The sequence below is a fragment of the Anoplopoma fimbria genome, chromosome 17 (assembly GCF_027596085.1).
Source record: "Anoplopoma fimbria isolate UVic2021 breed Golden Eagle Sablefish chromosome 17, Afim_UVic_2022, whole genome shotgun sequence".
Classification (NCBI taxonomy): Eukaryota; Metazoa; Chordata; class Actinopteri; order Perciformes; family Anoplopomatidae; genus Anoplopoma; species Anoplopoma fimbria.
The window spans coordinates 30,393,717-30,411,142 of NC_072465.1; the positions used below are offsets into that span (position 1 = coordinate 30,393,717).

The window sequence follows — 17,426 nt, forward strand, 5'->3', positions numbered from 1 at the left end:
GTCAGCGTCCGATGAACCTGTTGAATCTTAAGGCATACAATATATGGTGTTAAACAACTGCAAATAAAAAACAAAAAGACAACTTTGCATCAATATATATATATATTCATATTCCAATTTAATTTGAAAATAGAAGAAGTCAAGTGATGCAAAGAAAATCAGCTCTGACCTCAAATGGAGATGAATCGGGTTGTTTATATATATTTATACAGCAGGTTCATGAAGTACGTGTGCACACTTCTGACCTGGAACACACCCACACTGTTTGTGTGTGTAACGTAGTATATGTGTCGGCCTATTAGGAGATGTAGTATTTAATATGTTTAGTACATGTACTATGTGTATACAATTTACTACAATGTACAAATTGCATGTTTCAACAGCTTAAAGATGCAAAATAAAAATGTATTTGTGAAAAAAAAGGAAAATATTCCTACATGCTTTAGAAAACAATTCACTGTTACTAACCCGTTATTTCCATTTTTCTCCTCTTTCCCCCGTTGTGGTCTTTTAGTGTGATTATAGAAGCAATTCCACACAAAATAAAAAGTTTTGTCAAATATCTGCAACTGTAATAGGAAATTAATCCTTCAATCATGTCATACCTGAATACTCAAAGTAATCATATAGTATGATTTATTTAAAGTATTGCTGCAGAACAGGAACAATAGTATCACCAGTGTCTCATCTTAAAGGGAAAGTTCACCCCAAAACCATAGAAACATATTTACCTCTTAGCTGTAGTGCTATTTATCAACCTAGATTGTTTTGGTGTGAGTTTTCTGTTCAACTTCCTAACACTAGCTCTAAACTCTAAGCTTAGAATACATCATTAAAACAAGTAATAGCAAGATTTTATTCAATCAATAAAAATACAATCTCCATCCATCCATCCATCTCCTTCCGCTTATCCGGGGCCGGGTCGCGGGGGCAGAAAGCTAAGGAGGGTCCTCCAGACGTCCTTCTCCCCAGCAACACTTTCCAGCTCCTCCTGGGGAACCCCGAGGCGTTCCCAGGCCAGACGAGATATATAATCTCTCCAGCGTGTTCTGGGTCTACCCCGGGGCCTCTTACCAGTTGGACGTGCCTGGAAAACCTCTAAAGGGAGGCGTCCAGGAGGCATCCTGATCAGATGCCCGAGCCACCTCAGCTGGCCCCTTTCGACGCGAAGGAGCAGCGGCTCTACTCCGAGCTCCCTCCGGATGTCTGAGCTCCTCACCCTCTCTCTAAGGCTGAGCCCAGCCACCCTTCGAAGGAAGCTCATTTCGGCCGCTTGTATTCGCGATCTCATTCTTTCGGTCACTACCCAAAGCTCATGACCATAGGTGAGGGTCACTACCTAAAGCTCATGACCATAGGTGAGGGTTGGAACGTAGATGGACTGGTAAATCGAGAGCTTTGCCTTTCGGCTCAGCTCCTTCTTCACCAAAACGGTCCGGTACAACGCCCGCATCACTGCTGACGCTGCACCGAACCGCCTGTCCATCTCCCGCTCCATTTCACCCTCACTCGTGAATAAGATCCCGAGATACTTGAACTCCCTCGCTTGGGGCAGTGACTCACTCCCAACCCAGAGGGTGCAATCCACCGTTTTCCGGAAGAGAACCATGGCCTCAGACTTGGAGGTACTGACTCTCATCCCGACCGCTTCACACTCGGCTGTGAACCGCCCCAGTGCGTGCTGAAGGTCACGTTCTGAAGAAGCCAACAGAACCACATCATCTGCAAAAAGCAGGGATGCGATTCTGAGGTCCCCAAATCGGAAACTCTCCTCCCCCCGGCTGCGCCTTGAAATCCTGTCCATGAAAATCACAAACAGGATTGGTGACAATGGGCAGCCCTGGCGGAGGCCAACACGCACTGGGAACAAGCTCGACTTTGTGCCGAGTATCCGGACACAGCTCTCACTTTGGTCATACAAGGACCGAATGGCTCGTAGTAACAAACCAGGTACTCCATATTCCCGCAGTACCCCCCACAGGACTCCCCGAGGGACACGGTCGAAGGCCTTCTCCAAGTACCCAAAACACATGTAGACTGGATGAGCAAACTCCCATGCCCCCTCCAACAGACCTGCAAGGGTAAAGAGTTGGTCCGCTGTTCCACGTCCAGGACGGAATCCGCATTGCTCCTCCTGAATCTGAGGTTCGACAATCGGACGGAGCCTCCTTTCCAGCACCCTGGAGTAAACTTTCCTGGGGAGGCTGAGCAGTGTGATATCCCTATAATTGGAGCACACTCTCCGGTCCCCCTTTTTGAAAATGGGAACCACCACCCCGGTCTGCCACTCCACAGGCACTGTACCCGACTTCCACGCAACAGTGATGAGACGTGTCAACCAAGACAGCCCAACAATGTCCAGAGCCTTTAGCATCTCCGGTCGAATCTCATCCACTCCTGGCGCTTTGCCGCTGAAGAGCTTTTTAACTACCTCAACGACCTCCGCCAGGCATATGGACGAGTCTTCCCCTGAGTCTTCAGACTCTGCCTCTTCCACAGAGGACGTGTTGGTCGGGTTCAGGAGTTCCTCAAAGTGTTCTTTCCACCGCTCGACAATATCCCCAGTCCGGGTCTGCAGTTCTCCCCCTGCTGAGCACAGCCTGAGAAAAGCCCTGTTTCCCCTTTCTGAGTCGTCTCACGGTTTGCCAGAACTTCCTTGAGGCCATTCGAAAGTCCTTCTCCATGGCCTCGCCGAACTCCTCCCACACCCGGGTTTTTGCCTCAGCAACCGCCGCAGCTGCAGCCCTTCTGGCCAACCGGTACCTGCCTGCTGATTCAGGAGACCCCTCGGCCAACCAATCCCGAAAGGCCTCCTTCTTCAGCTTGACGGCCTCCTTCACCGCTGGTGTCCACCAGCGGGTTCTTGGATTGCCGCCACGACAGGCACCGATCGCCTTCCGACCACAACTCCTAGCAGCAGCTTCCACAATGGAGGATTTGAACATGGCCCACTCGGATTCCATGTCCCCAGCCTCCCCGGGATGCACGAGAAATTATTCCGGAGGTGGGAGTTGAAGACCTTGCGGACAGGATCCTCAGCCAGACGTTCCCAGTTCACCCTCACTACACGTTTGGGTTTACCGGGTCTGTCCGGCAGCCTCCCCCGCCACCTGATCCAACTCACCACCAGGTGGTGATCAGTTGACAGCTCTGCTCCTCTCTTCACCCGAGTGTCCAAGACATACGGCCGCAGGTCTGATGACACAACTACAAAGTCGATCATAGACCTTTGGCCTAGGGTGTTCTGGTACCAAGTACACTTATGAACCTCCCTATGCTCAAACATGGTGTTTGTTATGGACAGTCCATGACTAGCACGGAAGTCCAACAACAAAGCACCACTCGGGTTCAGATCGGGCAGGCCGTTCCTCCCAATCACACCCCTCCAGGTTTCTCCATCGTTACCCACGTGAGCGTTGAAGTCTCCCAGAAGAACTATGGAGTCCCCAGTCGGCGCCCTTTCCAGAACACCACCCAAGGACTCCAAGAAGGCCGTGTACTCCGAACTGCCGTTTGGTGCATAGGCACAAACAACAGTCAGAGACTTTCCTCCAGCGATTCCCAGTCGCAGAGAGGCGACCCTCTCGTTCTCCGGGGAGAACTCCAGAACAGCGGCGCTCAGCCGGGGGTTTGTGAGTATCCCCACACCCGCCCGGCGCCTCTCACCCTGGGCAACTCCGGAAAAGGAAAAAGTCCAGCCCCTCTCCAGGAGTTTGGTTCCAGAACCGGTGCTATGCGTGGAGGTGAGCCCAACTATATCTAGTTGGTAGCGTTCCACCTCCCGCACCAGCTCCGGTTCCTTCCCCGCCAGAGAGGTGACATTCCACGTCCCTAGAGCTAGTCTGTGATGCCGGGGGTCAGCACGCCCAGGTTTCCGCCCCAGCCTGCCGCCCAGCTCACATTGCACCCGACCCCAATGCCTATCCCTGCGGGTGGTGGGCCCACAGGGTGGCGGCACGATGTAGCTTTTTCGGGCTGGGCCTGGCCGGGCCCCATGTGCCAAGGCCCGGCCACCAGACGCTCGCCGGCGAGCTCCCCTACCAGGTCTGACTCCAGGAGGGTGCCCCGGTTTCCCTATTCCGGGCGAGGTGCCACAACCTTGTATCGTCCGATTCATTGAGGTTTTGTGAATCGCTCTTAGTCTGAACCCTCCCCCGAGACCACTTTGCCTTGGGAGACCCTACCAGGAGCTATTGCCCCCGACAACACAGCTCTCAGGATCACTGGGGCACACAAACCCCTCCACCACGATAAGGTGGCGATTCATTGGAGGAGAAAAAATAAATAAAAAATACAATCTATTATAGCCTAATTATTTGATTCGTGTGTTTTATGCAAACACCACTATAGATGGATATGATGAAGGAAAAGGATTACGTTTACATTTTTTGACTGTTTGCACTTTTTTCAGGACGGAGATAAAAAAAATGATATCTGCCTTTGGCTAAAACAAAACAAGACAACAACAAAAACAATCTGTGAATGTCGATATGGTTCATCAAAGCATTGCAATCGCAAAAATAAGTGATCAAGGATCTCTGAAAGTTATATTTTATCGCTCTTTTTATCTTTCTATTAATTTATCCCATCTGTGATTCAAAACCGTCATATGATCTGAAAAAACATGAAAAACCAAAATAACATAAGTCACCTGTGTAGCTTTATTGGTTGTAGCAGTTTAATAAATAATAATTAATTAATATCAAAATATGTAACATTTATTAATAAGATATTTCAAATATGAATCATAGACCGTATTAGTAGTACAGTAGTATTACAAGAATCATGGTACACAGTTTTTGTGATAAGACAACATTAATATAAGTAAGAGAATTTAATTTAAGATTAAATTTAGGAAGCCATCAAAATTTTGACAAACAGGGAAAACTTTTTAATTTGATATTAATCAATTAAATCTCAATCTCAGGGTTGCTACAGAGTTCTTGTCATGGTGTACAGGGACCTATTATTTCATATACAGTACACACAAATCAAATGATCAAGTTCTTTATAAATGAAATATTAACTGGACTAACAACATAACTAAACTCCTAAACAGAAAATAAATGGATAAATCAGAATGAGAATTGATGAAACAAAAAGAAAAGTATTGCATGTGACCAGGTAGAATCAGTGAGTTATATCATTGATTAATGTCTATAAATCATCTTCCATCTCAGTTGCTTCGGCTTTCTCAGAGATCAGCCTTTGGCTAAAAAAGTCCAAAGATAAAGAGAAGAGAAGAGTTCTGACTTCTTCTTGCGTTGTGTTCTTGAGAAAGGGGGTGCAGTGTATGGCGGGAACAGGGAAATCCCTGCATGCCATGGCTCCAGTTAAACCATTTTTAACCTCACTTTGCTTCTTTTTCTTTTTTGATCTCTTTACAATTATCAATTTTGATTGAACTGGGAGGTTTGTACGAAACAATTGCTTCGAGCAACGCTCACAGAAAGATCTGCATGGATGTTTGTCGCACTTACAGCACATTTGACATTACCAACCAGGCATCTGCCTTTGGGCTTTGCATTGCTGTCATTGGAGCAGCTCCAGGCTTGCTTTGAATCAACTGAAGTGGCCAGATCTTGATGCATGAAGAACCAAAGGCCGGCCATGCAAGACTAACCGGGCTAAAGCTCCACATATCCATGGGAAAGGGCATATATTAAAAAATCAATCTCTAAGTTGTATGAATCAATATCGTCACCAAATCAACATAAGCCCAAATAAAAAAACAGTGCCTTAGATATGTAGATAGGCGAGTTTGGAAATATACAAATGTGTAGCAGCTGTATGTTTGAACTTAACACCGTAAAGTCTGCATGTTACTTAGCAGAAATAACAAAAGAGAGTGAAGCCTAGAGTTCTGCAAACTTTCCTTTTTCTTTTATTGGAAAAGCATTCTCAGGAAAGTTTTACAGTATTCTGACTCAACAACACAGATGCCTTTTCAAGTACTTCCTGAAAGTCTTGTCTCTAATGCCATAGAGGAATGGACTAATTGATCTTGGCAGGACCTGTACAATAATATAGAAAGAAAAGAGATGGTCTACATAATTCTTAGGAAACCATTGCTTCAGAACATTTAATACCTGCGGCCCTGCATACGTTGTCATACAAAGCAGCAGCTGGAACCCATGGAGGAGGATTGTGTTTCTGGCCTTTTTAGAGTCTTTGCTAGCTGTTTGTGCAGTGAACAGAATTCTGAAGTAAGTGTACAAGATGGTGAACCAAACTATGACTAGAAACACTGTGTTTGTGATATCTCTCTTCTTGATGATGAGGGGATTTGGGAAGACAGTTTCTCTGAGACAGAAGACTCTGGAGTGAAAGAAGTCCATCGGCTCTGTGGCCAAAGTGAAGAACAGATCTGGAAGAACAAACAACATTCTTGTTTTCCAGATTAAACCAATCAGCATTAATGTTCTCTTGATGGTACAGATCTGCACGTGGCGAAGGGGGATGCAGACGGCGATGTAGCACTCCACCGCCATGAAAGCCAGGATCACAGGCGTGTTTTCAGTGGTGAAAGTAATAAGCAGGATGAAGATGCAACAAACGGAGACATTTATTTTGTAGATGGTGTAGCTGATGACGAACAGGAAGACAGTCAGCGTCACCTGGATCATGTCGTTGACAACCAGGTGAATAAAAAGGATGTAGCGAGGATTCATGTAGAAGATCTGGAGGGTGGGAAGAGAAAATACAATCGAAGGGGGAAAAGGTTTGAAAAACCTGGAAGTCTGAGGTCAGAACTTTGAATTTAAAACAGGGACATCAACTGCTCAAAAGGTAAATAAGGGATCCCAACTACTCAGTATTTGTCAGTTGTCATCATTGACAGTTCACAGCTATCTAACTTAGCTAACTGCTAAAAACATTGTTAGTATGTGTTTGTCGAAGGAATATCAGACCTGGTTTTTGCAGAAGGTGTGAATGAGGCTGACATTGATGTAGTTGATGGAGATCCCGAGAACCACAATAATCACGTTCTTGGTCACAGCTTTAGAGAAGGAGTCTCGATACTGTAACACCATCGTCACATTTGCAGATGACGCATTCATCTCTCGAAACTGAAAAGAAAAGAAGAATATTTTTCCGTTACTATTACATATTTAAGGATCAACCGATAACGATATTCCATTAAGGAGGTTGATAATCGATATTTGCAAACAATATACCAATATATGTTTACTTAAAATGAAATAACATCAGCTCCAACACATAACTTTGTATAAATGCCTGTAAGCATATATTGAATTAAATGCAACAAAGGAGAACTTTTAATACTCTGTTAGACCTTTTCTTTAGTGCATCCATCAAGAAAGAGAGAGGGGGGGCAGGAAGAGAGAGGTTTGAGTATAACTTTATGAGGATCAGAGACACTTTGAAGGTAGAGCAACATTTTCATTTAAAATACTGACTTGAGTTAATTCAGAATTTATTAGACTTATGTAAGTTTGTGTAAGAGGAAATAATCTAAATGTATTGTAATTAATTATAATTATCATTCTTTATATTGAGTTGCAAACATAGAGATACACATTTTAACACGTGGAGCTTTAAATACTTACTTGAGATTCAGTTAATAATTTAACAGAAAATAAATTAATATATTTTAATATTTAGAGTCAACCTAACAAACTTAAGTGTGTGAAATAAATCCTTGAGAACTATAAATGAAATTGTAGATATGCAAACAATACAGTAAACATGATGACCTTTGGCCCACTAGTATTTCTCAGGCAATTTCACATTCTTGCAGAGTATCAGCACTAACTGGTTGTTTTTAACTTCTTCTTCATCATCAACTTATTTATTTCATCTACAGCAATAACAAGGAGGCTGATAAGGTGAGAATCCATAATGACATTTATGTTTAGAACCTAAAGCCACGGAAAATGTGTTTTTTTAGTCATTATTCATTTGTGCTTCATACATATCATCAGACACTTGGACAAGATCTTTCATCTGGTGTTAGCACTACATGATGTGCTTAACTGCAGCCAAAGTTTTTATTTTATTTTATTCCTCTCAACTAGTTTGAAGAATCTAGAAAGTGTTGAATATTCAGAACTGGTTGAGGTTAAACATTTTAATGTAGAATCCTGCACAAAGCTACTCACTGACAACAACATAAGAAAGAAGTCCTCTATTAATCATTAACTTCATCAACAATCAACAAAAATAACATGACTCTTGTTTTTGAATTGAATGCATTTACAATCATAAAATGAAAGTGGGACAATGAAAAGAATAAGAGTCAATGTATAGTTTCACAGCCTGAATATATTACTTCCAGATAAAGATATAGTTCTTTAAAAAGCATTTTTACAGCATAACTTCTTTTGTTATACATAAAATATTGCTAGTAGGATTAGCCCAAGAGTCATGTCTTGAAACTAATTCATTTGTACATTGAACTTCTTTAAAACTGCTCTGGGAAACAGGAAAGTAAAAATATAAAATACAGCAGGTAAAAAAGATTAACCTTGAACAATCATGAAACAGATTTCTTTTTTTAACACAACGTAGAGAGTCCTGTCAGGGAAGCCTGTATGTTTGTATTCTGAACAGTGATAAAATATCAGTTGAGTGAGAACACAGTTCTCATGAAGTCAACAGAAAGTGGCACTTACCTTAGTTTATGCTTGTAGATCAACATTATGGCTCCAGAAAACCTCAAACTTTATATGTGGCATGTTGGAAAATGTCCCAGAATTCACTTGGGTGTGTGTGTGTGTGTGTGTGTGTGTGTGTGTGTGTGTGTGTGTGTGTGTGTGTGTGTGTGTGTGTGTGTGTGTGTGTGTGTGTGTGTGTGTGTGTGTGTGTGTGTGTGTGCGCATAAATTCTGTATTGTATGAATATGGTTACTTTTTGTGAGCATAAATGTGAATACAAAATAATGGCAAACCTGCATTGGCTCATCATAAATGTGGAAAAGTGAACTTAAAGCCTCGGCCTCACAACATTAAATGCTGTAGTGATTGAATAGTAATAGGAAATATAAAAAAATAAGTTAATGATTTCATACAGAATTAGCAAAAGTACAGGAAACAAAGTCAACTGAAAGTATTATTTCAGTGTGTTTTAACTATTTCTGGGTGTTGATAAAATGCCTTCACACTGGTGCCGTATAACAATATAATATCTGTGGTGACTTTGAGATTAATAAACATCTTTTTGTACAGGAACCTACTTTAATTGAACATATATTAAATAGTAATCAAGGAGTTGGAGAGAAAAATATAAAAGTAAAAAAAAAATGAAAAGAAAAAAGTTATGTTCAGTTTTAAAATAAATGTATGAGTGGTGTAGGTAGACCGAAAAGACACAGACACATACTCTGAGTGTAGAGTAATGATTTATTGTATAAACCAGGGTGAATGAGACTGGAATGGAAGCGTGGTCGAGGCGAGAGCTAAAAGCTAAGGTGTGGCAGGTAGACAGGTAGATGGAGGAAAGTGATCCTGGAGACAAAAGGAACAGACATAAGATCACAACAATCTATCAGCAAGAATAAATCACTCTGGTAACAAACAGAGCGACAAAGAGCGACTTCACCAATGTGGGTGCAGCAGTGATCTGGAGAACCGGGGATGGTTAACTGCATCCTGACGAGCTTGATGGAACGCAGCTTTGGGTAATCAGCAGTACTGGAAGCCCGGAGTCCACCAATCAGAGGAGCTCAATGCTCACAGAACACAGAACACAGACCCAGACAGACACAGGGGAGGGAAAAAACACTGGACCAGCAGGCTTGTTGCGAGGCCCCAAATAGAAGTCCCGGACAGGGAAGGCATTCAGGATAAGAAGTCAGGATATTGAACTCTGTTCCTCTGGCCCGTACCCGACCAGGAACTGGAAACCACATCACAGACAGCTATGTTAAAGAACCACCAGACAGTAAAGGTCATCAATGATCCCGACGGGCAGTGGCTTAAGCAGAGACACATGAAATGAGTTGAGCTTTCTGGAATCTGTTTTTAGGTGGAATGTCTTTAGAATGAAGTCAAACTCTCTGACTGAACGGACCAGTGTGTAGTGGGCCATCTTCTAAATCCTGCAGCAGCAGCAGAGGTGAGACTGGACTGAGCAGACCGCAAATTTGTCTTAGCTAGCTGGAAACAGATTTTCATTCATTTACCCAAGGAGCGTGCCAAAGGTTCCACACCTGTAGCTGCATTGGTTCCAGAACTGTAGGCTTATTACTCCCAACGTAGGTAAGTAATCCAAAAAGAGGAGTTCTGGTAAGCTGGAGGCGAGGACACTAGGAACTCACAGCAGATGCAGGGATTGCCAAATAATTTGGATTGAGGTGGAATGTGAGGCTCAAACACAGGAGAGACTTGTTGGGCGGCAGCAGGTGGTGAGAATGTGGTTTGGTTTGTTCAAAGCAAAGAGTCCCGAGAGTGATCCACAACAGTCTGAAGCGTCCACGCATGACGACACGAACGCCGCCGCCAGGTGGAGGCCGCTTGCTTAGTGAAGTTGTAATCTGCTAAATCCATTGTAGCCGGAACATTTTGTTATTACTGGTGCAGGTGGACCCAATAAAGACACTCTGAGTATATATGAGAATAATGAAAGATTTATTTTAAAAACCAGGGACAAATAAGTAATGGTTTGAAACTCAGCCCTGTTATTTAAACATCTGTTTTTCCATCATTTCATAAACTAAACAAATATGGAACGTTTTTGAAGGCCCTCCATATTATAATCAGTTAGCTGTATCTTACTGTGTGCTCATTTCACATGAAAGATGGCTTTTCAAGTACTTCCTGAAAGTCTTGTCTCGTATGCCATAGAGGATTGGACTGATGGATCGTGGCAGGACCTGTGCGATAATATAACAAGTGAACAGGGAGTCTGGATAGTTCTTGGGGAACCATAGCAGCAGAGTCAGTTTTAACTGGGGCGTTGCATACGATGCCATACAAAGCAGCAGCTGGAACCCATGGAGGAGGATTGTGTTTCTGGCCTTTTTAGCGTCTTTGCTAGCTTTTTGTGCAGTGAACAGAATTTTGAAGTAAGTGTACAAGATGGTGAACCAAACTATGACTAGAAACACTGAATATGTGATATCTCTCTTCTTGAGGATGAGGGGATTTGAGAAGACAGTTTCTCTGAGACAGAAGACTCTGGAGTGAAAGAAGTCCATCGGCTCTGTGGCCAAAGTGAAGAACAGATCTGGAAGAACAGACAACATGCTCGCCGTCCAGATTAAACCAATCAGCATTAACGTTCTTTTTACTGTACAGATCTGATCGTGGCGAAGGGGGATGCAGACGGCGATGTAGCACTCCACCGCCATGCAAGCCAGGTTCAGAGGCGTGTTTTCAGTGGTGATAAGAGCGACCAGGATGAAGCTACAACAAACAGAGACATTTATTTTGTAGATGGTGTAGTTGATGACGAACAGGATGACAGTCAGCGTCACCTGGATCATGTCGTTGACCACCAGGTGAATAAAAAGGATGTAGCGAGGATTCATGTAGAAGATCTGGAGATTTGGGAAGAAAGAGAACACAGGATGAAGTCAAGATTTGTTTTACAGGTAAACAGCTAAACATGAACACTTTACATTAACATCTTAATGTTTATTCCATTCCTGACAATCTGCTATCAAATCATTTTACATGAACACCTTTAAAACCAGCATGTTTTAGGGTTGGACAATATGATGATATGTATTGAGAGGAAATCATTTTTTTTAGAAATACTGACACTGTTTCCACTTTGACCTGGATTAGCAAAAACATATTCTCATTGTTTGAATTGAATATTTACTTCAATATATATACAGTTATATTGGGTGATGCAATTATAGCTACTGCAGTAGATCATTTTCAACATAGTCCAACTATAACTGGAGGCTGACAGATATTTTTGAAGAACATACAGATTTTTATATTTTGGGTTTTCTAAAGAGTCATGACAAGGTAAGTAGTGAGTGGGTCTTATTAAAGTTACAGACTGTCATATTTGAGCTGTTACCAATATATTTGTGATATATACTATATCACAAATACTATAACTATAACACAGAACAAGACTTGCCGATAAACATTGAATACTGAAAGGTTTATTTTAGCTTTGATTAATGAGCATTCATGCTTTGCATCAGAATATTGTACATTACATTGTTGTAATAAAAAACTATATTTTGATCAAGTTCAAATTTAATCTTGATCACTTTGTTTTCAGCAAAGAGCCATATACAGAATATCCAGCATGCAACTTCTTTGTTTTAGTCAGTGATTAATGTCGCTTCTGACAATTAAAATGGTTAACGTAAAAAGAAAAGCGTTACGTCCGTGAATTACTTGCAGACAGGCCAAAAATCAAACTTGTCTGATGGCAATACTTAAAAATATATATTAATCTCATGGCTATATAACATGATGGAAAAAATACTGCAACCTTCTCGCGTGCGTGCATATTGCAAGGGCATGCTGGGAAACAGTGAACAGTTACTGCCTACAAGTGGCCATATGAATAGAGTGAAGGATTTTAACAATATGAATAAACATGGTGTTATTTTCTGCATCTGTTTAATGTTAACAACAAACACTCATAAGGTAAACTGTATTATACCGACTTATATATATACAGCGGGTAAAATAAGTATTGAACACGTCACCATTTTTCTCAGTAAATATATTTCTAAAGGTGCTATTGACATGAAATGTTCACCAGATGTCGGTAACAACACAAGTAATCCATACATACAAAGAAAACCAAACAAATAAGTTCAGAAATTAAGTTATGTGTAATAGAATGGAATGACACAGGGAAAAAGTATTGAACACGCTTACTGAAATGTATTTAATACTTGGTACAGAAGCCTTTGTTGGTAACGACAGCTTCAAGACGCCTCCTGTATGGAGAAACTAGTGGCATGCATTGCTCAGGTGTGATTTTGGCCCATTCTTCCACACAAACAGTCTTCAGATCTTGAAGGTTCCGTGGGCCTCTTCTATGAACTCTGATCTTTAGTTCTTTCCATAGAGTTTCTATTGGATTCAGGTCAGGTGATTGGCTGGGCCATTCTAGCAGCTTTATTTTCTTTCTCTGAAACCAATGGAGAGTTTCCTTGGCTGTGTGTTTGGGATCATTGTCTTGCTGAAATGTCCACCCTCGTTTCATCTTCATCATCCTGCTAGATGGCAGCAGATTTTTATCAAGAATGTCTCGGTACATTTTTCCATTCATCCTTCCTTCAATTATATGAGGTTTGCCAGTGTCGTATGCTGAAAAACAGCCCCACACCATGATGTTCCACCTCCAAACTTCACTGTTGGTCTGGTGTTTTTGGGGTGATGTGCAGTGCCATTTGACCTCCAAACATGGTGTGTATTATGGCATCCAAAGAGTTCCATGTTGGTCTCATCTGACCAGACTATATTCTCCCAGTATTTCACAGGCTTGTCTAAACTTTAAACGAGCTTCAACATGCTTTTTCTTCAGCAGTGGAGTCTTGCGTGGTGAGCGTGCATACAGGCCACGGCGGTTGAGTGCATTACGTAGTTATGGTGAAATGATGTTCTTTCCACTTCTGGATTATGGCCCCAACAGTGCTCACTGGAACATTCAGAAGTTTAGAAATCCTTCTGGAACCAATGCCATCAGTATGTTCTGCAACAATAAGGTTGTGAAGGTCTTGAGAGAGCTCTTTGCTTTTACCCATCATGAGATGTTTCTGGTGTGACACCTTGGTAATGAGACACCTTTTTATAGGCCATCAGTTGGGACTGAACCAGCTGATGTTAATTTGCACTGACAAGGGGCAGGATTGCTTTCTAATCACTGATAGATTTCAGCTGGTGTCTTGGCTTCCCATGCCTTTTTGCACCTCCCTTTCTTCATGCGTTCAATACTTTTTCCCTGTGTCATTCCATTTTATTACACATAACTTCATTTCTGAACTTATTTGTTTTGTTTTCTTTGTATGTATGGATACACCTTTAAGATACCAGAACACATATAAGATGCCAGAACACCTTTAAGATACAGGAACACCTTTAGGATACCAGAACACTGTTAAGATACCAGAACACATATAAGATACCAGAACACCTTTAAGATACCAGAACACATATAAGATACCAGAACACATATAAGATACCAGCCTGTTCAAAACAAATGGTCCCGTTCAACAACTCATAATTCTCTCTAATATCTATTTTACAATCCTTTGAAAACTCTCTGTCAAACAACTGGATACAGAAAAAACTAAAGTTTACAAATTTTGAACACATAATGATAAAGTCATCATAACAAATGCATCATAATGGAAATCTATGCATCATCAGTATGTTAGCTGTTAGCCACAGGCTGCTAACGGCTAACAGCTAACACTAACAAGCTTTCCTCCTTTATCTTTCAACACAGATTCATTTTCCACAAAGTCACATCATCAGAGAAGAAAGGGTTCACGACAGGGTTGAACCACAGGGGTGTAGTACTAGTCTGCACATGCTCAGTAGAGACGAGGCGGGATGTACAGATCAGTGACTGACAGGTGTTATTATTGTTCCCATAAGATAAGATAAGATAATCCTTTATTAGTCCCGCAGCGGGGAAATTTGCAAGCTAATAAATGAGCTAATAAATGATATGATAGCTAATAAATAATATGATAACGCATTATGGGATCAATGCATGTTGACTCATGGGCTCTGCATTCTGATAACAACTCTCAGATCCATGACAGTGTTTAGGTAGCAGCTAGATCCAAAGTGAGTAACAGCACACCATAAAGGACTATTCATATCCATGCTCTACTTGGTCTGTACTGAATTTATGGGATGAGCTATAACTAATGTTATTTTACTATATAACCAGCTAGCTAGCAAAATAAAAAATGCTGAGACGGCTGCATGAACTAAACTACTGAAGACAAAGGAAGAGAGGAGCTATGACACCGTTTATGTGTCTCTAAAGTGTTTATTGTTAACATAAAATAGATATTATAGTGCAAACACAGTTCAAATTCTGACATGTTAACTTTTCACTTCTATCAATAATTTAGTTATGAACCAGGACGTCCGGTTTTCCATTAAATAGGTATTAATAGAAATGCACTCGGCTGAATCTGTTATTTCAATGTGTCAGATAAATATGAGACAAACACTGAAAGTCTTCTGCTGCTAGTAAAAGAGTCTGACTCACTAATTTAAATATAAATGTATGGCATATTTCTTTTCTGTTTTCCATAATTAAAGGATTATCATACCTGGTGGTTATGAAAGGTGTAGATGAGGCCAGCACCGACGTAGTTGATGGAGATGCCGAGAACCACAACGATCACATTCTTGATCACGGCTTTAGAGAAGGAGTCTCGGTACTCCATGACCACGGTCACGTTGCCCGACGACACGTTCATCTCTGACAAAGAAGAAAAAAGAGATATATTGACAATAATTTAAAAGAAAATCTAATAATGACCCTTCAAGTGAGAACAAAATGTTTTATTATATACTCATTTATTCTTAAAACTATCAGTGTAAATGTTTCAGGTGTTGTTTACTGTTATAAACAATATTATGATTCAAAACAACACAAAACGTCTGTTCAGCTGAGGAATCATTTTATATTCTAGTAGAGCATCACTTCACATTATGATGAGCGTCAGAGTTTTTAATCATATACAATATTTCTATATTGATCATAGATATTTAATGTCAATACTTAACCACCAAAACATCTGAAGCAACATTTGGACATCGTTGTTGTGAGCAACAGTAAGAAAAAGAAGAACTCACTTGTGGACCGACCAAAGCTGTGTCTTCTTATTGCTTCATGCAGCAGAGAGGAACCCTAAAGAACCCTAAAGAACACACCTGTAGACTGAACTACAAACAGGTAACACCAACAACCGACGCGGTTATGTTCAGTTTATCAGCTGAGTCAGAACCAAGTACAGAACAGTTCAAAGCTTTCAAAGCCACATGAGAGAACTGATCAACAGTTTGAGGTCACAACGTTTCAATGCTACACAAATTACACAATAACTGGTTTGTACGATGACATATTTAATGTGAGCTCAGTTCTTACCTCATTAGTGCATTTAAACCAGACACCACCAGGGTTACTGCAGAGAAGCCAAGACCTTTTATGTGGTTTGGTTCTCACTGATCAGAGGACTCAGGGGTGTGTCAGGAGACAGACTCCAGATCAGCAGAGTGGAGCCGAGGCTTCAGAAGCTGCATTCACTCTCCTGACCAGTGTGGTGACGATTCATCAGTTTATTCTTTATGTAACTTTTATTGCTTAACTCTGAATAGTGTGTGCAAATATCTTTTGTTTGAATGATTCTACTGTATCTTATGTCTGACCTGCTGTCATCTGACAGACGGTTTTATGAGATCACAACCTTCGTCTTCTCAGGAAGCAGACCCAACAGAACCTGCCGAGGCCCGACCTTCACGTCTTAGCTCCATCAAAGATGAGTGTCTGCCTGTGAGAATGAGATCATGTGCAGCTGGAAGAAGCCGTTCAGTTTGTGTGAAACACACACTCACACATACATATATATATATATATATATATATATATATATATATATATATACCGTTGTTAGACCTCTGAACCCTCCGTGGGGAAGGAGCTCTGACCATTCAGCTGAATTATTAATAGTATTATTGTCTATAAGTGTCTGTTCAATAAATTTTTTGAAGACATGGGAAATAAATAAATTTAATTTCCACCACAAATTGCCAACGAGGATTTGATCAGACCAGTAATCTGGACTCTGTTGACGACAGAAGTGCATGACTAGTAAATTCATTCCTCCTGGATGAGAGTCTGTCTTCAGACGGGCTTCCAGATTATGGCTCTGATCCTGGGATTAGGAAAAAGAATCCCACCGGGTGAGAAATATTTTTTTTAGAAGGAACGACTCCTCTGGTTGTATAGAAGTCTATGAGAAAATGACTCTACTTCTCTCTTGATTTATTCCCTCAGTAAACATTGTAAACATGAGTTTATGGTCTCAATCTCTAGTTTCAAGTCTTCTTCAATACAGCATGATGTTCATTTAGTAAATGATGCTCCATTTAGAGTCAAACAGACCATAAAGCAGGGGATGCTTTAGGGCGGGGCTACACACTGATTGACAGGTCCACACCAGAGACGTATACGGCGTCTCTACGTCACTCCTCCTCACTCCATATATGGTCACTTTTGACCATAAAAACAACAGGGTGCCGGCCATAATCCAAAATAATAATAATTATTATTATTATTATTTTTATTTATTTATTTATTGTTATTATTACTGTTATGTTAGTTATTTTTATTATTAACAAAAACGATTATTACTAATACTACTGTTAGTATTATTATAAATATTACAAATTAATTAATTGTATTTATTCATAAATCAAACAATTATTATTATAATTATTAGTGTTTTTGTTATTATA

General features: G+C 41.0%; 2 protein-coding genes across 2 annotated transcripts; both read right to left on the reverse strand.

Moving 5' to 3' along the window:
* Positions 1 to 5,927: 5,927 nt before the first annotated feature.
* Positions 5,928 to 8,651, reverse strand: LOC129106199 (odorant receptor 131-2-like). The gene is made up of 3 exons (XM_054617552.1): positions 8,637 to 8,651; positions 6,912 to 7,070; positions 5,928 to 6,680 (listed from the first exon to the last, which is right to left on the reverse strand). The coding sequence occupies exons 2-3, from the start codon at positions 7,059 to 7,061 to the stop codon at positions 5,928 to 5,930; spliced, it is 903 nt and encodes a 300-aa protein (XP_054473527.1). The 5' UTR covers positions 7,062 to 7,070; positions 8,637 to 8,651.
* Positions 8,652 to 10,732: 2,081 nt separating this feature from the next.
* LOC129106194 (odorant receptor 131-2-like) lies at positions 10,733 to 15,806 on the reverse strand. The gene is made up of 3 exons (XM_054617546.1): positions 15,765 to 15,806; positions 15,236 to 15,387; positions 10,733 to 11,500 (listed from the first exon to the last, which is right to left on the reverse strand). The coding sequence occupies exons 2-3, from the start codon at positions 15,383 to 15,385 to the stop codon at positions 10,733 to 10,735; spliced, it is 918 nt and encodes a 305-aa protein (XP_054473521.1). The 5' UTR covers positions 15,386 to 15,387; positions 15,765 to 15,806.
* Between the last annotated feature and the right edge of the window lie 1,620 nt (positions 15,807 to 17,426).

Bases quoted from the DNA above. Each gene is read 5' to 3' on its own strand.
- LOC129106194 (XM_054617546.1), bottom strand. From the start codon at position 15,385: ATGAACGTGTCGTCGGGCAACGTGACCGTGGTCATGGAGTACCGAGAC. The intron at 11,501-15,235 runs GTATGATAATCC...CCAAATCTCCAG, and splicing joins ACACCTTTCATAACCACCAG to ATCTTCTACATGAATCCTCG.
- LOC129106199 (XM_054617552.1), bottom strand. From the start codon at position 7,061: ATGAATGCGTCATCTGCAAATGTGACGATGGTGTTACAGTATCGAGAC. The intron at 6,681-6,911 runs GTCTGATATTCC...CCCACCCTCCAG, and splicing joins ACACCTTCTGCAAAAACCAG to ATCTTCTACATGAATCCTCG.